At 41.1% G+C, this 26,364-nt stretch overlaps 2 protein-coding genes across 3 annotated transcripts in view; one reads left to right on the plus strand and one right to left on the minus strand.

The window, feature by feature from the left end:
• VEPH1 (ventricular zone expressed PH domain containing 1) overlaps nucleotides 1-26,364 on the minus strand; it is a 145,639-nt gene that overhangs the window by 95,455 nt on the left and 23,820 nt on the right. For both annotated transcript variants that reach the window (XM_054039306.1, XM_054039308.1), the window contains exons 4-5: nucleotides 24,776-24,950; nucleotides 1,885-2,051 (exon numbers count right to left, since the gene is read on the minus strand). In XM_054039306.1, coding sequence (XP_053895281.1) covers nucleotides 1,885-2,051; nucleotides 24,776-24,950 — 342 coding nt within the window. The remainder of the gene's footprint in view (nucleotides 1-1,884; nucleotides 2,052-24,775; nucleotides 24,951-26,364) is intronic.
• PTX3 (pentraxin 3) lies at nucleotides 5,132-11,857 on the plus strand. Its single transcript, XM_054039309.1, has 3 exons — nucleotides 5,132-5,418; nucleotides 5,870-6,400; nucleotides 10,559-11,857. Exons 1-3 carry the CDS (start codon nucleotides 5,274-5,276, stop codon nucleotides 11,173-11,175), a joined length of 1,293 nt encoding a protein of 430 aa, XP_053895284.1. The 5' UTR covers nucleotides 5,132-5,273; the 3' UTR covers nucleotides 11,176-11,857.

Consider the following 26,364-nt stretch of genomic DNA (forward strand, 5'->3'; position numbering starts at 1 on the left):
GTCAGCATAATGAAGATGTGCTGACAGTATAAACTGTTAGTAATAATAAATAATACTTAGCACTTATGTAATGTGGCATAGCTTCAAAGCACTGTAGAAACATGCAGTAATTTAAAGATGGCCCTGGTCAAGCATAAAGATTTGTATGGATCCGGATTGGGTAATAAGGGCATGATCCTAAGTCCACTGAATTTACTGGGAGTCTTTCCACCGTCTTCAATGAACATTGGATCAGGTTTTTAAAGCATATTTGTATATTCCTTGGTTTAGGCATTCTCTTTTCACAATGGCTCATCCCATTTTTACTAGGAAGTGCATGACTCAAAAAGCAATATAGCACATAGCAATGACAGTATGAATCATGTGAGGAAAGTATTTTGACCCACAAGCAATGGTAAAATGGGGCCCATCTGACTGAAAAGTATCATGTTCTCAAAGGGAGTTACATTTCCTCTGTAACTGTATATTTATTATATGGTTTCCTTGGCTACTGTGGGGGGCGGTATTAAACTACTGTTGATTTTTAAGAAGATTTATTAAATGTGTGCTCTGTAAAGTAGCCAGCATTGTACCCACTTCTAATGTTCTGTGCCTTATAAGTGTCATGCTTGTGTAAGTAGGTGTATCATTTTCAAAGCACAACATCTTTCGCTCTAGTTACACTCTTGCTCACTCATATTCTGGCACCAGTTCATTTTAACTTGACTTCAAAGATTGTTTAAGCCTTTTTAGTACATCCTTATCTTCAAAAAGGAAATGTAATGATGAGAAACAATACATAACTGGCAAAGGAATAACCAAAAGTGGTAGGAAATTTTAAGCTAAAATGAGCTGAGTCAGGGTGGATAGTCTCCCATTTTAGATCCTTCATCCCTGGCCAGATAACAGTGCCAGCTTTAAATACCCCCAATAAATCTCATCTGACAGCCTCAGGCAGCCTGTACAGATTAGCTGAGTACATTAAACTTCCATGTATTAAATTACAGTAATTAAAGAACATTTGCGAAAATCTGGCTCTTCGAAGGTGTTTTGCAAGTATGTAGTGTATATAGCAGCACACCTTATGTAAAATAGTTACATTACATTCCCTAACTCAGTAAAAATGTCAGCACTCTGAACATTTTCCTGACGATCTGACCATCTCTTTAGCAGAGCTGAGCAAATAATTGGCAAGAAGTAATTTATTTGACAAATTCAGTGTCCTTTTCTTCTTGCAGAATATCCATGGGAAGATAGTAATTTCCTTGCATTTTTTCAACCAGCATCTTGTAAATTTACTACATGTATTGATCATAAATATTCAAAATTTGAGCTGTGTTGCTTAGTTGTAATTGGTTGAATAAGCTGCCTGGTGGGGTTCCTTGCCTGTCTGACTGAGTGAACAAACACGTCCAGCGCACAAATTTATCCATTTGAATGTAAAGTTCAATTTTCACAAATATTCACCCAGATCACTAATGTGTGCTTTCCAGCTGCATTTTTGTAGGTAAACCCTCTACTGCTCAAATGTTTGCAGAGAGCAAACACAAAAGAGAGTGTGGCTGAAGCAAATTCATTCACCAAATCCAACAAGTAGTTGGACAAAATGTTTGCAGTATTGTTTGCGCTTTAGTCCTGTCTAATAGATTTTCAGTGAGGGAGTCACAAACAGGTCTAGCAGGCTCAGGATCACCTTCTCTTTCTTTATGGCTACATGTAGGGAGTCCCGAAACCTTTTCTATTGTAACATGGGAGCCTTCTGGAATGTGAAAGATTGAGAACCACTGACCTGGTATGTGCAGTACATGGGACACGTTACTGTACTGTCAGGATGTTCTGAACAACATAAACTCTCCAAAGAGAATAACCTTATTCCACTGGCAATGTCTGGTATTATACATTTACCTCAGGTTGCTTTCTCCTTGCCACTATCTGAAATAGCCTTAGAAGGTGCTGTTGTTCTGCCTGCTCCAGCTGAGACATCAGTGTCACCAGCTCCATCAGATGGTTGTTAATTGGCTGTGGCTGCTTTTCATACACAGACGGCAACACGCGCAGCAACATGGAATTTCCTATTAACAGAGTGAAAATAGAGTAATCCCAAGAAATGTGTTTCAAAGCTTTATCTGCCATCTTGGCATTTCTGATACCAACATCCCTATAGCTAGATACCTCCATACAGGTGCAGCATGTTAACAGCTTTGAATTTCTGAGAATCATGGGGAATATAGAAAAACAAAAAGCCCACAGATGTACAACATGTATATTAGACCAAGAAACCAGAGAACAAATTACTGAAGGAGGAATTTCACTAAGTGAAGCAATATGGGGAAAATAGAAAACATTTCCTATTAATCATTATTTACAACCTTGAGTACAAGCCCATGTAAATGAAGGCTAGCTCATGAGATTTCAGATTTGAGTGATGTTTAACTGAGACTTAAAAGACAGAGTAAGTGTAGTTTTAAATGAATCTGAAAAGGACAACAGAATGCACAGTAACTATTTTTTCTTGTTTGCTGAGAATAAAAGGCTAAAATGAAACAACCAACATATGGAAACAGTATTTGGTTATTTAAAGAAGTAAACGAGCATGAAGGTGAATTTGAACAGAAGTGGCTAGGGTGCCATTTCCAAGAGTCAAAGGGAAGAGATGAGAGAGTCAATCAGAGAGAGACATGCAAAATACTCTGACACATTTCCTAGTGTTTGAAGATGTGCCTGCACAATTTAATTTGAAACCAAGTCTCATATAGAAATGTATAACATAACAAGTTATACATGCCTGTCTTGGAATGTTTAAGTTACATTTGCACAACATATGGAAAACATCTGCCTATCACTATGTAGTATGGATCCACTCTCTAAATCCTTTAAAGTACTTAAAGTCTCTGTGGATTTGGTTTCCAATAGGAACTGGCATATTGGCCTCCTGCTTTTTCTCCCATTTTAATTTGTGCTTTGTAGCTATGGAAGATAAACAGGCCACTCACTGGATAGTAGAAATGGTTCATATGTGTTAGCTGAAAAGCCAGCAGTTAATACATTTTTACAACATCAAACTCATGGAAGACACAGTAAAAGCATAATCAAAAACTGACTATGAACTAAAAAATTAAAACGCAACTTTGAACAGCCTAAGGGTTATTTTTCATTGTGCCAGCTTGTAACCACCCGCAGAGGCCATTACACCTACAGGAAAATGCAGCATTTCCAGCCATACCCCATCTGGCCCCCTACTCTGGAGAGAAGGTAGCATACAGCTAGTTACATCAGTCAGGAATTCTTGGTTCCCCATATAGGTCAGTTTTAAGAGAGCAGAACAAAGGGGACTTGGCAGGGTCTAGGATATTATCCTATAATTATTCATTTGTGGTTACTGAAGATTTCTCAACCATGATCAGAAGCTATGTGCTTTATATCCATCATATACACTAGGAAAGTGTAAATCCCAGCTTGGTATTTTCCCCTCTTCCACTCTTGTGCAGCTAGAGGGCCACCCAACTTTCACTTTCTGCACCAGAGTTTGTTTCATGTGGGCCATGCTGTAAATATAATGTTTGTTAAGCAATTTGGAACTCTTCAGGATGAAAGGTTATAAGGGACAGTCATAAAGGAAAAGTATTTGCTAATGAATTATCCCAAAGGAATTAGTAGACAGTGGGACTAGTTCAGTTTTGGGTCATATTCTATCCACATTCTTTGTGCAAAACTCCCACAGATATTACTGCATGAGATTTTAAAAGCACCTAATTCATTTCGGAGCACAAATCCCATTGTAAATTAATGGGAGTTGTGCTCCTAAAACAACTAGGTGTTTTGAAAATTCCACCCAGCTGGACTTGCACTGTAGATTAAGGGCCACATATGGCATCTTTATTCTGTAACAGTCACACAGCTCAATACCAGACAATAAGAGCTACATTGAAAGGTGATGTATAACATTGAGGAAATTGACTGGTATAGCTACAGCGGAATAGCTGGTATAACTAGGCTGTTTCCCTGTGTAGACAAGCCCTTACATGTTGGTAAGTGGGGCTAGCAGAGTTTCAATTTACATAATGATGGGCCAGAAGACGACAAATTATGTTGACTTAAACTTCCCTAGATTTACCCTTGAGTTTGAATATGAACCTACATTTTTAATGATTAGTGTAAAGGAGTGTGCCAGCCCTGTACACACTTTTGTGGCTAGGGTTGGCACTGCAGGTTACTTTCTCCCAGGTGAGCATCAAACATTCCCTGTAAAGGGAGCTGGGCAGTGAGAACCAAAAGTGACACACTAATCAAAAATAAGTGTGTTTCCTTTAATCAAGTCTCCTGGAAGGTGCGCATGTTTAATAGCAGTTCAAGTGGCCCTTAACTCTCAACTCCTGGTTTGCAAGCTCCTCAAGCAATGTCTCTGAGTCTGTTCAGGTTAGTCTTCTGGAGCCTGGGAGAGCAATCACCACCCTTGGCAAGCTGGATGACTTATGCTCCTGTTTAAACAGGTCATTACTAAAATTCATAGATTCATAGATTCTAGGACTGGAAGGGACCTCGCGAGGTCATCGAGTCCAGTCCCCTGCCCTCATGGCAGGACCAAATACTGTTTAGACCATCCCTGATAGACATTTATCTAACCTACTCTTAGGTGCTATATGAAACTTTTGGTAGCTAGGTTTCAGAGTAGCAGCCATGTTAGTCTGTATCCGCAAAAAGAACAGGAGTACTTGTGGCACCTTAGAGACTAACAACTCCCACCTTTTCATGTTCTCTGTATGTGTATATATATCTCCTCACTGTATGTTCCATTCTATGCAAAAGGAATTTGTAAATAGGTCATCTACAGAAATCCTTCCGTTCAAAAGGGATGTAAAATAGCACAAGATAGTAAAATGATTATCCTGCTTTTATCCATCAAATTCACAGTGAATTAGTTCCCCTTGTTCTCTTCAGTCAATGCTACCACTTCATGTTACAAAAGTCTGGTCTCACAGGAAAAGTCACAGTTGCAAGAGCAGCTTTCCCCATTCTTTCCCCTCCTCTAGTTAATCCACCCACACTGTAAACTTTTAAGGTTCAAGATTGTGCAACGTGCATGCCTCCCCCCTACTCCCATCCAAAAAAAATAAAAGTCAGAAGCACTCTTATTACAGCGGTGGCACTAGCGTTACTCATTCATTCAAGATCAGGAACTCCCAGAGTATTTATTAAGGGCTTTCTGTGTCAGACGCCGATAGTCTTGTCTCTGCTCAATTCTGAGAGACCTTTAACTTCAGAGGACTCAGAGACTTTTAGGAAACAGCTGGAGTATGCTGTCTCAAGAAATGCTTTCTTTGACAATTCTACTTTGTGCTTTCTGGTCTTCCTCCTCTGCTCTGAACAATGAGGACTATGATCTCATGTACCTGAATTTCGAGAATGAAATAGAAAGTATAGTTCCTGCTACTGAAGAAAGTAAGTGGATTTAAACTATTTTTGTGTTATTAAACACAAGATAGCAGTTTCTATAAAAACCAAAGAGAAGCTATTTAAATCACGCTCTTTGTTACTTAGTTCTTGTAACAGTTATTGCAAACATACCATTTTTCAGACAAAATGAAAGTGCTTTGTAAAAGCAGATTATTTAACATAGCCAAACGATGCAAATACTTTAGCATGTCCCTGCAAAATCTCTCTATACTCCTTATTTTCCAGTTCTCCCTTATAAAAGAAATGTTGGGAATGTTGCTGTGATTCTTAGAACAGCTAAATTACACATTGCCTTATTTTCTGTTTTAATTCAGAGGGAAAGCACTGGCGGTTTAGAGAGCATAGGCAATAAATGAAGAGAGATTTTATTAAATAACTCCTTTGTTTGAAAAAAATGAGTGAAGAGAAATAATAACATCTGTGTCTTGTACTTCAGCTATTTCATGTGACTGTCAGCGAGAGCACACGGAATGGGACAAACTCTTCATCATGCTTGAGAACTCGCAGATGAAAGAGAACATGTTGCTTCAGTCTATTGATGAAATCCTTAAGGTGGAACTGCAGACTCTACGAGCAGAAATGATCGAGTTTGTGGCTAACTTTGCTGGCACGTGCACCACTACCATTGAGAAAGTCACCTCCCGAGTCTTGTCACAGGTGGACCAAACACTGATGAGGAAGAGAGATCACGTTCAGGAGTCCAAGACGCTTCATGAATCTGAGCAAAGAAAGATTCTTGAAGAGCTTCTGCAGCTGACCCTCAATGTGTCTAACAGACTCACCCAGCTGGAGAGTGTTTGGCAGAGGGCAGCTAAAGTGGAGACAGGTTTTCAGCAGCAAGATAAATCGAGTTACATGGGCAGAGGGGACAATTTCACTTTGAAATCTCTGTGGGAAGAACTACAGCAAACAAGAGCTGAACTGAAAGGATCACAAAAGTGGGCAGCTCAGCACTTACTGCCAGCTGGTAAGTCTATGCCAGGTAGCATTTGTCAGAATTCTCTCTTTTAATACCCTGTCCAGAACAGCAATATTCAATACATCAGCTAAACATTCTTTTGTCAGGGCATGACAATAAAGGGACAGTTGGAAGTAAGATGTGTGTGCAGTGGGGAAACCCACCAAGCTCTCCGTAAAAATAGTTGGCCAGCTTTTCAAATTTGGGGACCAAAGAAGAATCTAGTCAAAGTTATTATTAGAGTAAGTCATCTCCAACTGTGATGCTGAGGCTAGGAGAGGCTTCCAGACTAAGGGTTGTGACCAACGAGCAGTGGACCCATTTTAAATAGACTAACGTATGAAATCTTGATGTTTTCTTGCCCTTCACCTTCCCAGCTCCAGATTTCCAGCTTAGTTCATAGAAAGCTTTCATTTGCTCCATATACTGCCAATCTTTACTTTTTCTAATCCAACTGCTGCATCCTTCTCACCAATTCTAGCTGTGAACTGGAGCAATTGTAGACCTGAGAGAACACGGACAATGTCAATGGGCAACATCTAATCAAATATCATGCTTCTGGGCAAACACTGATCACCTTTGGTGGGTCAGGAAGGAACAGCTTTCCCCATGTATCTTGTATATAGGGTTTTTTCCTTCTTTTGAAGTATGATATAGTGATGGCAGCTAAGGTCTGGATACCATGCTAGATGGATCATATGGACTGATCTAGTATTTCAAATCCTGTGTTCCAGGCTTTCTATACACCATTGTATGGCACCTGACTGAAATAATTAGAGAAATTTAGGGATGGAAGAATAAATGCCTATATATTAATAACTAAAGAGGTGTGTGAAAAATTACTACCAACATACCACATCTCTTTCAAATATAAAGCTCAAACTACTGAATATCTATAATTCCACCTGCAATAAATATTACCAATATAATGATTTTATGGGCCAAATTTTCCAACAAGGACAAAAGGAGCCTGGTACAAAAATGCATGCACATTGGAATCACAAAACCCCATATTCGTGTGTGCATGTGGGAAGTGTGGTGTGCAGTTACACAGTTTATGCTAATGAATATACAGTGATGCTGCAATGTGAGTTCTTACAAAAGTAAGTACCTTTTGTAGGCACACCTCTTACAGCTTTGAAAATGTTGCCATAAATGCAAAGAGTAATTCACACCTGAACCTATTAAAATAATATTAAGACATTTTATAACCTTGAACAAAATGTATCCTATGATGGTAGACCATGAATTCAGCTTTAATTTAGAATAGCTTTGTAACCAGAAGCAGGAAAAAATAGTATACAGTATCATACTAACACATGTGGGAGGAGGGGAGAGTGACAGAGGCAAGGATTACACTGAAAGAATGCAACCAGCAATATTCCTTTTGCTTGCACAAAAATGTTGTCTTTTTCAGATTCAACAAGATGGTTACATCATTATTCAAGTCTCTCCCACAATATGCCAAACTCATACTATGAAACAAAAGTGAAACCTCTCAGTCAGTTTTCATTTTTGCATATTTGTACCAACCAGAGAGCAATATGTATTCTGACTAGCATTTAACAATCACATTCCAAGCTCAGTTCCACTGGTGTAAATCCAGAATAACTCCAGTGACTTCATTGGAATTACTCCTGAATTACATCTGTATAATTGAGGCAGACTCTGCTCTATATGTTTTTACAGAAAATATCCTAATATGATATAAAATAGAAATAATTATATATATATACTCCATAAGTCTCTCTGGAGATCTTTTCCAAGAGAGTTTTCAGCAACTGGTTTTGATTTCTCACATCTTGAATTACTGCCAGACCTACTCTTAAGGGATTTTCTAAACACACTTTTGTTGTTCTTCCATGAAGCTGGTTTTAATTTTGTTTAGCCCTCGATAATAAAGCCAGAAAGTCTGCTAATTAAAAAGCAGTTTCAAGATAGTGTTCCTAACATTTTTAAGTAGTGTCTATCCACAGTTGCCTCCCCACCATATGCCCCCCGAAAAAAAGCCAATGAAAAAAAAATTATTGTGCTGAAAGTTCAAAGAAACCAGCATATGAAATAATGCAGCAGTCTAATCCTGGCAGGCAGAAAGAGTCCTTCATTCATTAAAGCAAAGATTTTAAGACATATTTGAGATATTTTAGCTTCTGTAGCTTCTTTAAACAGGAAATGAGTCAGCTTAATTGTAGAGGGGGGCCTCTTTTACCCTAAGTCAACTGGAATATTAATGTATCATATATTAACTAGACAGCAGTATTGAGAATGTCAAATATGTTTTTATTATCATTAGTTACTTTTCTTTCTTGAATGGATTTCTGTTACTGGCCATCACTAATCTAATTTTTGTTATCAACATACTGATTATCACTGATTGGAGATGGGAGAAGAGCTTCTTAAGAAATTGATCTTTTCAGTTCATTTTATATTAATTGGTTTTGGGGACCCAATTTAGTGCAGTTGAAAGTTTATGACTAAAAGAATTAAAGCAAAGTTCAGAGCAGGCGGGCAGTTTTGGAAGTTTCTCTACATGGCTCTTCCTTATGGTCCCTACACATGCCTGCCTTTCAACACCCATTGCTCCAGTCCACTCCAGCAGGGAACACCACATGTGACAAATTGCGTGAAAATATTATGGTGTGGATAGAAACTCACAAGGGACTAGGATGAGCACACTGAGCTCATTGTCACTTGGGAACTAATCAGGATTTGACTCTAGTCTGAGTAGGTGAAATGTTCCTGTAATGTACTGTATGCCAGATTCTGTTCACAATTACAGCAGAGTACGTCTAGAATAACTCCTCTGGTGTCAGTGGAGTTGCTCTGGATTTACACTGATATAACTGTGTTCAGAATCTGCACAGTGGGCCTCTTTTTTCCCACTCCTTTCAGTATGCACTTTTATGCAAAAATATTAAGTAATAAGCTATACTATTTTTTCACTTATAATTGTGTTTATCTGAGTCATAATTTCTTCATAGTATATCATATTCAGAACATGGGAAAATTTTCAAAAGCATCTAAGTGATATAGGAGTGCAGGTCCAATTTTCAGAAGTGACTTAGGCACTTATAAGCCTAGGTCTCTTGATATCAATGGGGCATAGGCTAGTATGTCACTTAGGCACTTTCCAAAATTGTAGCCATTATCTAATATGGTAATTAGGATGACCAGATGTCCCAATTTTATAGGGACAGTCCCGATTTTTGGAGCTTTTTCTTACATAGGCACCTATTACCCCCCACCCTCTGTCCCGATTTTTCACACTTGCTGTCTGGTCACCCTAATGGTAATAGACTGTATTGCTCTTTATAATACATATAGTATGTGATCATGACTATCCAATGCCTGGGTTTCACAAACTATGGAAGAAATTTCCAGCCATTCTAACTTTAAGTTTCAGAGTAACAGCCGTGTTAGTCTGTATCCGCAAAAAGAAGAACAGGAGTATATGCATCCGAAGAAGTGGGCTGTAGTCCACGAAAGCTTATGCTCTAATAAATTTGTTAGTCTCTAAGGTGCCACAAGTACTCCTGTTCTTCTAACTTTAAGATGAATCTGGAGAGGCCACTGAGTTCCTCCCATGCCAACAGCATGCTGTATTCCTAAGGAGAAAAGAACACTGAGGCACTGGAATAAACTGCCTAAGGAGGTTGTGGAATCATTGGAGATTTTTAAGAGCAGGTTAGACAAACACCTGTCAGGAATCGTCTAGATAATACTTAGTCCTGCCATGAGTGCAGGGGTCTGGACTAGAGGACCTCTCCATGTCCCTTCCAGTCCTATGATTCTAAGGAGAAAAGAATACTGAGACTAAAAAAGAAGGACACACACGAAACAAAACGTGTCATAAACAAAGCATGTCATGGTGCAGGCATGCTGTAAATTTTTTATAGCTACTTCTTTGGGAAGACCTGTCTAATCCAAGCAATGTGATTATTTCAACCCCATGGCAATAAAATGTTCAATGCATTCATTCTATCATGTATTCCTACGACATACTGTATGGTGTGGGGATTTTCAAAGGAGCCTGACTCCCTTTGGAAATCCCAGCCTAAAGAGGTAAGTTTATGTCAAGGATCCAAACTGTGAATGTACAAATACTTCACCTTTTACAAAAATTAGCTGGGGTAGAATAATATTTCTAATTCTGTTTTTTCCCCCCAGGGTGTGAAACTGCAATTTTATTCCCAATGCGTTCCAAAAAGATCTTTGGGAGTGTTCACCCAACTGCTGACATGACGCTCCAATCCTTTACTGCCTGCATTTGGGTCAAAGTGACTGAGGTGCTGGACAAAACTATCGTATTCTCCTACGGAACAAAGAGAAATCCATATGAAATTCAATTCTATCTCAGCCATGAGTCTGCAGTACTTGCTGTAGGTAGTGACCAGAACAAGTTAATTGCCCCAAACACAATTTCTCCTGGACATTGGGCTCACTTTTGTGGCACTTGGAGCTCAGACAACGGGACCATATCATTGTGGGCAAATGGGGAGCTTGTTGCTACCACCTCAGAAATAGCAGAGGCTCATATAATTCCAGATGGAGGAATTTTGCAGCTAGGCCAAGAAAAGAATGGTTGCTGTGTTGGAGGTGGTTTTGATGAAACTTTAGCCTTTTCGGGAAAACTGACTGGCTTTAATATCTGGGATAGAGTTCTCAGCAATGAAGAGATAACAGCGCGGCCTAGAGCAGAAGATTCATGTAATATCAGGGGCAATGTTGTTGGGTGGGGAGTTACAGAGATTCTGCCACATGGAGGAGCTCAATATGTTTCCTAAATACTGAGAAACTAGATCCTGAACCAAAGAATGAATTTTCATTAACAACAATATACCAATAGGTACAAACACACAGAGCCCTACAGCCCTGAGTGTCGATATTGTAGAGATTGGATTTGATCTCTGTCTGCTGTCTGGACCAAACACTGAAAAAACATGTCAGAGAATGGTATTGGAAAAGCTGTTCTTAAATATAGATAAACTGCTGTCATTCCAGCTGTGTTTTCAGATTCATAGCCAGTGAGAGCTACTTGTAGACACTTGAGAGCAGACTTTGGCTCTTACATTCATTGCTAAACTAAACATATGCAAACAAATGGCTGGAACTGCTTTTATAGAACTAATATAAGACGGTTGCATTTTCTGGGGTTCCCCATTTGTTGCTTTCATATTGCTAATGCCACTCTTACAGATGAGCCATCTGAGACTTATAAAGTAATGTTTGTTGTTTATTACTCTTTGTTACTGGTATGTATACTATCATAAAATAGTGCGTTGTTCGAAATATTATTTATGCTATGGATTGACCTAGCGTATGCCTAGACATAGTATTCCCCATAATAATCTAGTGTTACCTTTTGAGAAGATGCATCTGTATTATATTGTAAATGAATTTTGTAATAATTTTATTGAAAATATTTTTGTAAAGTTATCTTGTAAATAAAATACTTTATCAAACTGACACTGCCTACAATTTGTCACAAGGATGAACGCTGACAGTAATACAACAGTATTCTGTTTTTTTCATCAACAGATTTGTTTTTATTCACTATGTAAAAGAGCGTACAAATATCAGCATCTCACACAAAGGGCCTGATCCTGAGAGGCCTGAGAGGTGATGAGTACTCAGGGTCTCAATGCTAAACATTTGCCCAGGCTAGGTATCCCTTCCCTGAAGGTAACCAAGGGGATGGAGTCATGTTGGGGCATTTGCTCTTCCCAGGAGACCGAGGTGTCCTTAAAGGGGCAGATCCCCACTAAATCTGTGTCCAGATGTATACCTTCCCTTGGAGAAGGGGGGTGTCCAGTCTGGAGAAATCCCTAAAATAAATGAGCACCATATTCCCAATGCTGCCATTGTTAACACCCAACATTCACACTGAAGTCAAGGCGCCTATTCCTGAAGTTTCAGAGTAGCAGCCATGTTTGTCTGTATCCGCAAAAAGAACAGGAGTACTTGTGGCACGTTAGAGACTAACACATTTATTTGAGCATAAGTTAGTCTCTAAGGTGCCACAAGTACTCCTGTTCTTATTCCTGAAGTGTTTACACAAGGTCAAAATTCAGTTAGAAATCCAAAGAAACTGACTCCACTGATCCGAAGTAACTGACTCCACTGAAGCCAACAGAAGTTTTGCATTAGTGAGGATTGACTAATAGCTTCATAAGGACCTCAGGATTAGATCCAATGGGAACAGCAGGTGCTTGGCACATCCCAGGATCAAACCATAATTTATTACTCAATTTACTTATTACTGTGGGAAACAAGGCAATTTGGGTTCACAGGGAAACTTGTCTTTGTTTGTGATCCACCTGGGTTTTCTCCCCAAGTTTTGCTTTGAGAACCACATGTGAATGTACCCAAAACTCAAAGCAAAACTCAGTGTGAACAATGAAATTGCACCCAGTTTTTTGATGAAACAACAGGAAAGAGTAGGAGTTTCTCAAGGCTTTAAGGTAAATACAAACTGACCCAGGTCTATATGAAACTGGCTAGGTTTGTTCAAAAAATCACAAACTGAGAGTGTTACAAGTTTGTACCTGAACCCAGGAAACGTACATGAGAGTGACCATACTGGGCCAGACCAATGGTCCATAGACTCTGTAGAGGGGTTTGGCTGGGACTCGTCCCTCTCTGAGGCGGCGGGGAACCACACCACCTCGCTACTTCCTTTCAGTTGTGACGGGGAATTTGCCTGGCCATGGGAGTCTCTCGCCGCAGCAGTAGTAGAGGCAAAACATAACAGTTATTCACACCCAGTCAGCGGGCAGTAGTGTGTCACAGGCTCAGGCCCTCAGGCAGGGGCTGAGCAAACAGTTATATTTAGCAGGCCCAGGCCCTGGGTCAGGGTGGGGCAGCAAAGAGTCAATGGCTCAGGCCGGGGCTGAGCAAACAGGTAAACAGCAAGTCCAAACAGCAAGGGCCTGGGAGAGGGGGAGACTGCCACCCACAAGTTGGGTGGCAGGGGGGACCCAGGCCCACCCACTCCACTGCGTCCCAGGCCAGGGCCCTAGCAGCAGCAGAAGACCCGCTGCTGTGTCAGTGGGGATCCTGGCCGCAACACACTGACATAGGTTCTGGCAGCGCTGCAGCCAGACTAGGGTCAGCTGCCCCCAGGCTACTTCCTACTCCCCCTCTAGAGGTACCTGGGTCCAGATGGTGTCCTCCAAGGGGTCAAACATGATGGGCTCCTCAGGGTAACTGGCGAGAGGTAGGCTTGGCAGCTCCTCTGTGTAACTTGCGAGGGACAGGCTTGACCGCTCCTCCGGGCTCTGGTCGGCGTCAGGCATCGGCTGGTCCGGCCAGTCTTCGGGTCAGCTGCCGATTGCCAGGGTCTCCCAACCAGGAGGTAGGTCACAGGCATCTGGCCTCTCCGGTGACTGTTCTTCTAGTGAGCTCTGGGGTTGGGCCTTTATACTTCCTGTCCTGCGCCTTGATCTCTGGGGGGCAGGCGCAGGATTCACTGGCTCCGCCCACTTTGGTGTCCGGAGAGGCTCGTCCCTCTCCGGCATGATGGGGAAACACACTGCCTCGCTACAGACCCATATCCTGTCTTTCAACAGTGGCCAATGCCAGATGCTTCAAAGGGAATGAATAGAATGGGGCAATCATCAGGTGATCCATGCAGTCGTCCAGTCCCAATATCTGGCAATCTGAGGCTAGGGACACCGAGAGCATGGGGTTGCATCACTGACCATCTTGGCTAATAGCTATTCCTGGACCTATGAACTTGTCTAATTCTTTTTGTAATCCAGTTATAGTTTTGACTGTGCATTGTGTGATGAAGTACTTTCTTTTGCTTGTTTTAAACTTGCTGCCTATTAACTTCATTGGGTGACCCCTGGTTCTTATGTTATGTGAAGGGGTAGATAACACTTCCTTATTCACTTTCTCCACACCATTTATGATTTTATAGACATCTATCAAATTCCCCCTTGGTCGTCTCTTTTCCAACCTGAATCGTCCTAGTCATTTTAATCTCTTCTCAGATGGAAGCTGTTCCATACCTTTAAATCATTTTTATTGCCCTTCTCTTGTACCTTTTCCATTTCTAATATATCTTTTTAGATTTAGGTCGACCTGAACATGCACACAATATTCAAGGTGTATGCAATCCACAGATTTATATAGTGGCATTATGATATCTACTGTCTTATTATCTATCCCTTTCCTAATTGTTCCTAACATTCTGTTAGCTTTTTTGACTGATGCTATACATTGAGCAAATGTTTTCAGAGAACTCTCCACAGTGACTCCAAGATTTCTTTCTGGAGTGATAGCAGGTAATTTAGACCCCATCGTTTTGTATGTATAGTTGGGATTATGTCTTCCAATATGCATTACTTCGTATTTATCAACATTGAATTTCATCTGCCACTTTCTCACCCAGTTTTGTGACATCCCTTTGTTACTCTTCGCAGTCAACTTTGGACTTAACTATCTTGAGTAATTGAGTATAGTCTGCAAACTTTACCACCTCACTGTTTACCCCTTTTTCCAGATCATTTATGTATATGTTGAACAGCACCAGTCGCATTACAGATCCCTGGGGGACACAGCTATTTACCTCTCCATTTTGGAAATGGACTATTTATTCCTACCCCTTTTTCCCTGTCTTTTAACCAGTTACGGATCCATGAGAGGACCTTCCTTCTTATCCCATGACTGCTTACTTTGCTTAAGAGATTTTGGTGAGGGATCTTGTCACAGGCTTTCTGAAAGTCCAAGTACAGTACATCCACCGGATCACCCTTGTCCACACATTTGCTGATTCTCTCAAAGAATTCTAACAGATTGGTGAGGCATGATTTCCCTTTACAAAAGCCATGTTGACTCTTCCCCAGCATATTTTGTTCATCTATGTGTGCCTGATGATTCTCTTATTCACTATTGTTTCAGCCAATTTGTCTGGTACTGAAGTTAGGCTTTGCAGCCTGTAATTCCCAGGATTGCCTCAGGAGCCTTTTTTAAAAATGGGCATCACATTAGCTATCCTCCAGTCATCTGGTACAGAAGATTATTTAAGTGATAGGTTACATACCACAGTAAGTAGTTCTGCAATTTCATATTTAAGTTCCTTCAGAACTCTTATGTGAACACCATCTGGTCCTGGTGACTTATTACTGTTTAATTTATCAGTTTATTCCAAAAGCTCCTCTTTTGATACCTCAGTCTGGTACAATTCCTCAGTTTTGTCACCTAAAAACTAGAATGGTTCAGGTATGCCACTTGAATGGCACTTGATTTGCCAGAGTTTATGCTCCTTTTTATTTTCCTCAGTAGGATTTGATTTCCAAGTTTTAAAGGATGCCTTTTGGCCTCTAACCGCCTCTTTTACTCTGTTTAGCCACAGAGGCATTTTTAGTCCTCTCTCTATTCTTTTTAATTTGAGATATATATTTAATTTTATTTGAGCCTCTATTATGGTGTTTTCAAAAAATTCCATGTAGTCACTCTCGTGACTGTTTCTTTTAATTTCCATTAACTAGCTTCCTCATTTTTGTGTCATTCTCCTTTCTGAAGTTAAATGCTACTGTGGTAAGCTTCTTTGGTATTTGGTATTTCCCTTCTCCTCTGCCTCCAAGCATGTTAAATTCAATTATATTATGGTCACTATGACCTCCTGGTAAATTGCATTCCGTTTCAGATTTCTTAAGAAAAGGCTTGTATAGCTCTATTTATTACTGTGACCGTGAAATGTCGTATGTGAGGGATACTGTACTCCCAAACTTGCATTCTAAGGCCATAGTGGGGTGCCAATACCAGGTGCCCCAGAGGGAATGAAAAGAACAGGTAATCATCAAGTGATCCATCCCCTGTCGCCCATTCCCAGCTTCTGGCAAACAGGCTAGGGACATCATCCCTGTCCATCTTGGCTAATAGCCATTGATGGACCTATCCTCCATGAACTTATCTGGTTCTTTTTTGAACCCTGTTATAGTCTTGGACTTCACAACATCTTCTGGCAAGGAGTTCCACAGGTTGACTGTGCGTTGTGTGAAAAAATACTTCCTTTTGTTTGTTTTAAACCTGCTGCTTATTAATTTCATTTAGTGACCCATAGTTCTTGTGTTATGAGAAGGAGTAAATAACACTTCCTTATTTACTTTCTCCACCCAGTCATGATTTTATAGACCTCTATCATATATCCCCTTAGTTGTCTCTTTTCCGGGCTGAAAAGTCCCAGTTCCGTACCCCTAATCATTTTTGTTGCTCTTTTCTGAACCTTTTCCAATTCCAAATATATCTTTTTTGAGATGGGGCAACCACATCTGCATGCAATATTCAAGATGTGGGCATACCATGGATTTATATAGAGGCAACATGATATTTTCTGTCCTATTATCTATCCCTTTCTTAATTATTCCCAGCATTCTGTTCCCTTTTTTAACTGCTGCTGCACATTGAGTGGATGTTTTCAGAGAACTATCCACAATGACTCCAAGATAGCTTTCTTGAGTAGTAACAGCCAATTTAGACCCTATCATTTTATATGTATAATTGGGATTATGTTTTCCATTGTGCATTATTTTGCATTTATCAATATTGAATTTCATCTGCCATTTTGTTTCCCAGTCAACCAGTTTTGAGAGATCCGTTTGTAGCGCTTCGCAGTCTGCCTGGGACTTAACAATCTTGAGTAGTTTTGTATCATCTGCAAATTTTGCCACCTCACTGTTTACCCCTTTTTCCAGATCATTTATGAATATACAGACCCCTGGAAGACACCTCTCTCCATTCTGAAAACTGATAATTTATTCCTATCCTTTGTTTCCTATCTTTTAACCAGTTACTAATCCATGAGAGGACCTTCCCTCTTATCCCATGACAGTTTACTTTATTTAAGAGCCTTTGGTGAGGGACCTTGTCAAAGGCTTTCTGAAAATCTAAATACACTATATCCACTGGATCCCCCTTGTTCACGTGCTTGTTGACCCCCTCAAAGAATTCTAGTAGATTGGTGAGGCATGATTTCCCTTTACAAAAACCATGTTGACTCTTCCCCGACAAATTATGTTCATCTATGTGTCTGACAATTTTGTTCTTTACTATCGTTTCAACCAGTTTGCCTGGTACCGAAGTCAGGCTTACCGCCTGTAATTGCCGGGATCACCTCTGGAGCCCTTTCTAAAAAATGGCATCACATTAGCTATCCTCCAGTCATTTGGTACCGAAGCTGATTTAAATAGTAGGTTACAGACTACAGTTAGTAGTTCAGCAATTTCACATTTAAGTTCCTTCAGAACTCTTGGGTGAATACCATCTGGTCCTGGTGACTCATTACTCTTTAGTTTATCAATTTGTTCCAAAACCTCCTGTAATGACACCTCAATCTGGGACAGTTCCTCAGATCTGTCACCTAAAAAGAATGGCTCAGGTTTGGGAAATCTCCCTCACATTATCAGCCGTGAAGACCGATGCAAAGAATTCATTTAGTTTCTCTGCAACGGCTTTATCGTCCTCGAGTGCTCCTTTAGCATTTTGATTGTCCAGTGGCCCAATTGGTTGTTTAGCAGGCTTCCTGCTTCTGATGCACTTTAAAAAAATTTTGCTATTACTTTTTGAGTCTTTGGCTAACTGTTCTTCAAATTTTTTTTGGCCTTCATAATTATATTTTTACACTTCATTAGCCAGATTTTATGTTCCTTTCTATTTTCCTCATTAGGATTTAACTTCCACTTTTTAAGAGGATGCCTTTTTACATCTCACTGCTTCTTTTACTTTGTTGTTTAGCCACAGTGGCGCTTTTTTGGTTCTCTTACTATATTTTTTAATTTGGGGTATACATTTAAGTTGAGCCTCTATTATGGTATCTTCAAAAAGTTTCCATGCAGCTTGCAGGGATTTCACTTTTGGCACTGTACCTTTTAATTTCTGTTTAACTAACCTCCTCATTTTTGTGTAGTTCCCCTTTGTGAAATTAAATGTTACAGTGTTGGGCTGCTGTGGTGTTTCCCCCACCATAGGGATATTAAATTTAATTATATTATGGTCACAATTACCAAGCGGTCCAACTATATTCACCTCTTGGACCAGATCCTCTGCTCCACTTAGGACTAAATCAAGAATTGCCTCTCCTCTTGTGGGTTCCAGGATTAGTTGCTCGAAGAAGCAGTCATTTAAGGTTTCAAGAAATTTTATCTCTGCATCCCATCTTGAGGTGACATGTACGCAGTCTATATGGGAATAGTTGAAATCCCCCATTACTATAGAGTTTTTTATTTTAATAGCCTCTCTGATCTCTCTGAGCATTTCATAGTCACTATCACCATCCTGGTCAGGTAGTTGGTAATATATCACTACTGCTATATTCTTATGATTAGAGCATGGAATTACTATCCATAGAGATTCTATGGTACAGTTTGGTTCATTTAAGATTTTTATTTCATTTGATTCTATGCTTTCTTTCACATATAGTGCCACTCCCACACCAGCAAGACTTATTCTGTCCTTCCGATATATTTTGTAACCCTGGTATTACTGTGTTCCATTGATTATCCTCATTCCAGCAAGTTTCTGTGATGCCTATTATATCAATATCCCATCTTATTATTTAGACTTCTAGCAATGGTATATAAGCACTTTAAAAACATGTCACTTTTTAGCTGTCTGCCATTACATGATGTAATTGAATGGGACTTCTTTTTCATTTGACTGTTTCTCATCAGACCCTACCTGTATTTTATCATCTTCCATCCTCTCCTCCTTTAGAGAATCTCCATTAATTGATCCTCCCCTAAGGGATGTCTCTGTCCAAACCACGTGCTCCTCCGCACCTGTCAGCTTTCCCCCAGCCCTTAGTTTAAAAACTGCTTTACAACCTTTTCAATATTAAGTGCCAGCAATTTGGTCCCATTTTGGTTTAGGTGAAGCCCATCCTTCCTATATAGGCTCCCCCTTTCCAATGATTCTTAACCCTTGATAGTGTGACTAAGCATATAATTATTATTCACATACAGTTCAAAATCCTTTTTGAATCCAACTAAGCTCATTGTTGCAATAATATTTTGTGGCAATGTTTTTCACAAGTGGATTAGGCACAACCACTGAAGCCCATGAGCCCCATGAGAGGGGAATGAAAGTAGACGTTGGATACAGCGGGAGAGAAGCAGACTCATGACTCAGAGACGGGAGAGAGCTAAGAAACGCTTCTGACAGTGGCAGAGAAGCAGGTGAAGGACACAGAGCAGAAGTGGAGGGTGATGGAAGAGCGATGCTAGGTGATTAGCTGGATTTGTCAAGGAAGCTTCTATATTAAATGTTGGTATCAATGAAAAGTAAGATTAGAATTATGGTGAACCTTGGAGAAAGCCTCCTTCAAAGCAATTACTATTTGTCACTGGAGTCATGCACACCTTCTTTGCCCTGAACTGATTCCGTCTATTTCTCATACTCTTTAGATCACATGATGAAAAAAGGCTCTGGTATCTATTTCTGCATATTACTGCGATACTAATTCCTGAACACTATACAACTGCCAGATCCTTTCTCTTAGCAGTAACACAAAAGCAATAAGATGGATTTCAGACAAGGTAATTTTCCCTTTATCTTGAAGTTTTGTGCCTTCTAGTACACTCAGACATACACTGTGGTATCTAGTGCAGGGGTTCTCAACCTTTTTCTTTTGGAAGCCCACCCAACATGCTATAAAAACTCAGCTGCAGGGGGAGCACTGGGCTTCAGCTCGGGGGGAGAGAGGGGTTCTGCCCCATAGGGTGGGGCTCAGATGCCCCATTGGATGGGGAGCTCAAAAGGTTTTGCCCTGCAGGGCAGGGAACTCAGTGTTTCTGCCCCTTGGAGCAATGGGACGGCTTGGTGCTTTAGCCCTGTGGGGCTGGAGGTTTCAGCCCTGCAGGGAGGCTTCTGCCGGGGCTTGGGGCTCTACCCCACAGAGCGCTGGTGCTTGGGACTCCGAGCTTTGGGCACCAGGGCTCGGGGCTCCAAGCAGCCCGGCTTGGTGGACCCCCTGAAATGGCTCTCGGACCCCAAGTGGGCCGTGAACCCCTAGCTGAGAACTTCTGATCTAGTGAACAGGTTCTGCCCACATGGCTTATTCTATCTACAATCTAATTGCTTTGAGATCAACTTCTACCACCACATCAATGTATCTGCATTTAAAATGTTCAGTCAGTTGCACTACACACATTGATTAAATAAAATTCACAAATAATCTTTGCTGTGGAGCAAACTATGAGATTCCCGGGTCAAATGTCATCCCAAATAATCTGCTCTGGACCAGAGAATGCACCTCCACATTGAAGAGAACTCCTGACCTTCCAGTAAGCTGTGCAAAGCCAACAACTCTGTCAAATCCCATCTATATATACTTTGTTCCATTAAATACAGACAAATATACATTAATATAGTAGAACAATTAAAAATAATTTGCAAAAAAAATCTCTTCCTCAATGCCCTGTTCCTAAGTCCGACATGCCATGGTTCTGGAGTAGTCTTTCACCTGCTACCACACCAGATTTAATCTTGGAAATGCTCCATTGCTGAAGATAAATACTGTATACTCATTTTCCGAGCTTAGCTTCCCCCCACTTTCAGCTGGAAACTCATCTGCCTCCCAGCTGCTGCTCTCTTCCTCTCCCTCCCCTGAGTAAAATGGAACCTTCCTCACTGCCCCAACCGCCTCCTTTTGAGAGCCAGAAATCCCTCTGCCAAGCCTGAAGTAGAATGCTTCACAGTCCTGCATACACGGTGCAGCCCCATCTCATACACCATGCAATCTGTGCACTGAATGAGGCAGACTCCTGTAGAAAATATAGTATGTGATCACGTAACCGAAGGCTGTATTGTAATTCATCCCACAAGAGGCAGAGTTAAGGTTCTGTGGGTAACTGTTGTTTCCTAGCTTTGGGTGCTTCCCTTTGTAACTTTAACATTCTTTAATGTCTTCTTCGTATGGAACATGTAATATGATGCCGGCTAGTAAACACCAATATCTCATACAGCAAATACTCTATGGATGTTGAAAACTCTGGGTGTGGCAGATCCAGTGTGATTCTGCCATGTGCATGTGGGAGTATGGGATTTAGGGAGACTGTAGCACACTGATGAGCTGTGTCCTGTCAGGGCTTCATTCGCACTAGCATCCAAGAAGGTCTTGGGGCCGGGAGGGACAAGGTCAGGGCCCGTGGATCTGCAACAACATGGATCAACTGACCAACCTGCCCCATAAGAAGCACCAGTAATGGAGCTCCGCGGCTGCAGTAGTGACTGTGAGGCAGCTTTGCTGCTATTCCACGGAAGTGGGGAGGGTTCTGTCTCTCCAGTCCCCCCTCAAGGAACTCCTCCGCACACAGTCTATTTATCAGTGTTGAGTGAAGGTTGTGCACATTCATGTGTTGGAAATGGAGTTAATCTGTTAGAGTCATCTCTAAACATAATACTCTAGTTAAACATTCTTCCTAAATAGCTTTTCATGGCTAATAAGATATAAATAAATCATACAGCCCAACAGTTTCCCCACTGTCCATAAATCCATTAGCTCCCAAACTCTCCCAGGCATTGAGCCAAATTCTGTTCTCAGTTTCACAAGTGCAACTGCATTGATAGCTCTGGATTTGCCCCAGTCTACCTGAGAACAGAATAAGACCCTTTGTCTCCATTTATCTTTTCACATCCATACTTATTAGCCTTCTCCCCCCCACTCAATAAACTGTCTTAGTTTTAAATCATGGTTCTTAGCAGTATTTTGAAACCAAGACCTTCCCTGATTGAAATACTATTGATGAAAACACAAATAACTAAGAAAAGAGTGCTAAACACAAGAATTCAGAGTTCCCTTTTTTAATTTGGAATTTTAATCTCTGAAGTCCATAGCAACATCTACTGGTGGAATAATATAAATGCTAAACTAGAGCAGGTGTCAGCATATCTGTGATTATATCTTAAGGACCAAGTCTTGTTCCACTTTGGTTCTTACTATTAATAGCACTGTTTTCCCAAATGTTAGCATACAAGCTAAAATCCTAATATATGCTAATGACACTAGTCTTGGCTTTACTGATCCAGACAGACATTTCTTTTGTCAGTAATATTCTTCAGTCTGGATTTTATTTCCTCAGCAATGTTACATGTTTTAAATATATTCATCTCAAACTGGCCCATAAACAGAATAGCCATGCTTTCCTCCAGCAGCATGTTTAATTTTGGTAGTAACTTTAAAATTCATCGTGCTGATTTTTCCCTGGATCATGTTACAAGCACCTTGGAATCCTGCACTGGCAACACTTGCTAATGCGTGTGATAATCATGCCTGCTATGGCTTCTCAGAAATGCAACACATTACAAGAAATAGCCATTGACACAACAGTAAATTAATTTCTTTTACCACATTTTGTCCTATTGTGAAATAATGTCTATTAAAGTCTTACTCAAACCACAGCTATAATGCCACAATGGGTGAAGCTTTTACCGGACTGTTATGGGGAAGATGGCGGGGTTTGCCTCTTTGTAATATGAAATAGAGGGTTCACCCCACTAAACCCTTGGGTCTCCAGGATTTGTTAGAGGCCAGGACCATCCATATTGACTCTGGGGTCTCCTGCTCACCCACTTCAGCTCCCTGGCAGCCTGGTACGAATCCAATGGAGTAGTCCTGCTGACCTGAACTCCTTCACCAACCACTTCTCTAAAGAGAGGGGATTGGGAAACTTCCACTGCACAGATGGATTCCACAGAAGAGTTAAGACTCTGAAGCCATTTTAATTTGTAAGTGGATTCCATACCAGGCTAGAAAGGAAAAGCAATAAATATAGTGCACCTGTCTGCCCAACCTACCAGCTCCCACCCTTCCTAGGGTCCTGAGACAGAGGAGAGGGCACCCCCACTTCCACATGGAAAAGGGAAGACCTGTGCACAAAGACCCTTTCTGCTCACAGATTTCTGTGGGATGATTTGGCCCACTGTTGTTTCATGAACATCACTGTAAAATGGTTGAAAGGCAGTACTGGTTACCACCAGGGCCGGCTCCAGGCACCAGCTTCTCAAGCACGTGCTTGGGGCTGCCGCTCCAGAGAGGGGCGGCACGTCCAGGTATTCGGCAGCAATTCAGCGGACGGTCCCTCACTCAGCCTGGGAGTGAAGGACCTCCGGCCGAATTGCCGCCGCAGATCGCGATTGCGGATTTTTGTTTGTTTGTTTGTTTTGGCTGCTTGGGGCAGCCAAAGCCTGGAGCCGGCCCTGGTTACCACCTGCAGGCAGGAAAGAGCAAACTCTCACCACAGTTTATAAGTATCTTAATGATTTGGTATCAAACTGTTTAAGGAATAAATTAGAATCCATTTTAGCTCTCTCTCCATATAATACCATAAAATAAATGGATCCCAAAGATTTTTAAGTATACAGAATGTACATGCTTGGGTTAAGACCTATCATCTTTAGAACAACATCACCACAGTAATCCAACCAGCTATTATAACTCACTGGCAGCATCCTTATCTGGAAAATAAGGCCCTATTGTAAACAGAATGATTTCAGATAAATCACATTACCCTTTAAAAATATGTAATAATATTTTGCTTCTTTACCATAATAATTTAAACCCACAGAGTAAAATTTCAAAAATTTAGCCACAGAATTCTTACTAAAGACAATAGCGTATATGGGAATAAAACTCCATTGCAATACTTTAAAAATTTACCTCAGACTCTTTCACAGAACAGGTCTGATCTTGCTCCAGGGCCGCCTAGAGGATTCAGGGGGCCTGGGGTCTTCGGTGGCGGGGGGCCACTGCCGCCGAATTGCCACCGAAGACCCGGCACTTCAGCAGCAGGTCCCGGAGCGGAAGGACCCCCCGCCGCCAAATTGTTGCCAAAGACCCGGAGCGGAAGAAGCTCTGGGGGCCCAGGCCCCGCAAGAGTTTTCCGGGGCCCCCGGAGCGAGTGAAGGACCCTGCTCCAGGGGCCCCGAAAAACTCTCGTGGGGGCCCCTGCGGGGCCCAGGGCCTGGGGCAAATTGCCCCACTTGCCCCCCCTGCCCCCTCCCCCCCGGGCGGCCCTGTCTTGCTCCCACAGAAGTCAGTGGAATTTTGCCATTGGCATAAGTAAGAAGGATAAAGGCCTGATATGCACAATATTGTCTCATATTACTATTTATTATTTGCAGTCCATTTACATGTGAATGGCCTAGGCACTGTCTATACACATACATAGGATGACATAATCCCTGCCCCAAAGATCTTACAGTCTACCATAAAGCTTCCTAGTCAATAAGGCTTATCAAATACTGTAAGCCTTTATATACGTTACGTGAAATCTTTCTCTTTATACAATCTAATATTAGGGCCTGATCCTGATAAATCCATGTTTGGGGGTTTTGCAGGATTGGGCCCGAAGTCTCATAGCAGAATGAGCAAAATATTTGTACCTTGAAGGACACTTTTCACAATTGCGTCTGTGTGATCAGCCAGCAGATCTGCTTTGGTAATTGCAGCTAGGGATAGGTAACTTGACATGTTTCTGCACAGTTCCTTGTTACCCCTCTGGAGAAATTTCACTGCCACTGGGACAGCTAAAGCCATTATTGGAGGTCGATTGTAATTCTGTGAAAAAAGGAGGGGACACTGAAAAATAAGCAGCTGAAAAAATGATTAAAATCAAGTTTAATGCTGACAAAATTTGAAAACCAGAAATCAGGTGATCAAGAAAACAACTGTATAAAACACATAGCGAAAGGTTACACTAACGTCAGGCTTTAAAGAGGGAAAACAGTAAGACAGGAAATGTCAAACTACTGCAGCTTTAGATGCTAACGTACCTATTTCCTACTTCAACAATCAGGGCCGGCTCCAGGCACCAGCTTAACAAGCAGGTGCTTGGGGCAGCCAAGGGAGAGGGGCAGCATGTGCGGCAATTTGGGGAGCGAAGGACCTGCCGCCGAACTGCTGCCACCGATCATGGCTTTTTTTTTTCTCCCCAATTGCTGCCGCCGGTCGTGATTGCGATCGTTTGTTTTTTTTTTTTTTGCTTGGAGCGGCAGAAATGCTGGAGCCAGCCCTGTCAACAACTGGAGTAACAAACATACTATGTAACTGATAATAAGAATGATACTAGAATGTTGACAGCTGTAACATACAGTATTTTATCCATTCTGGAATGAGTAACTCCATCCTGCAGCAGAAGAAATGAATGGAGGGTAGAGTACAATATGCTGTTGACAGGTGAATTATTCACTGTACCAAAAGTGATATTGTCACTGGCATATCACCTCAATTCTTTCATTGTACACTGTAGCCTTGCCTATACTGGGAATTAGCCCCAATTTCATCAGTCACTAGCCAGTAATCAGTGCAGCTGTACTCATGCAAACAAGGAAAGCTGCAATTTGTGGGGATGCAGATTACCCTGATTTCAAGCAGGGATAAGTCTTCAACAGTGCAAATCGTGACTTTTCTTACCTGTACGAGGGGTTTGCTCTGGTGCAACTGCACTAAGTTCTGGACACCAACTGCTAAATTCAAGGCTAATCCTCCATGCAGACAAGGATGGCATGAAGTGACAAATCCTAAATTCCTCAAAATATAAGCATCCAATGCTATAATGTCCAGTTGGGAAACAATGTACATATTTGTAATCTGGGTCCAGTTCTGCTATCATTTATGCTGATATAAACCCAGAGTCACTTCACTGAGTCAAGTAGAGCTGATTTACACTGGAATGATTGAGCTAGCAGTCTGGATCTCTTGTTTTGGAAGCACTCAGAGGAGAATACTGCTTTAGAGAGGCCTCAGATTGTATTAAAAAAACCACAAATGAACTAAAGAACATTATTGACATTGCAGTGCATTCATCAATAAGAATATCATGGTTAATATTCTCACTAGTCAAAGAATAACAGAATTAGAGCGAAGACCTATTAGGTCCCTCTCCTCCAACCCTCTGCCAATGCAGGATTGTTACTTACAGTACATTATATTGTCTTGTTTTTTCCCCCCAAGCAATGGTGCTTCCAACTGT

This window comes from Malaclemys terrapin, chromosome 9 (assembly GCF_027887155.1).
Source record: "Malaclemys terrapin pileata isolate rMalTer1 chromosome 9, rMalTer1.hap1, whole genome shotgun sequence".
NCBI lineage: Eukaryota > Metazoa > Chordata > Testudines > Emydidae > Malaclemys > Malaclemys terrapin.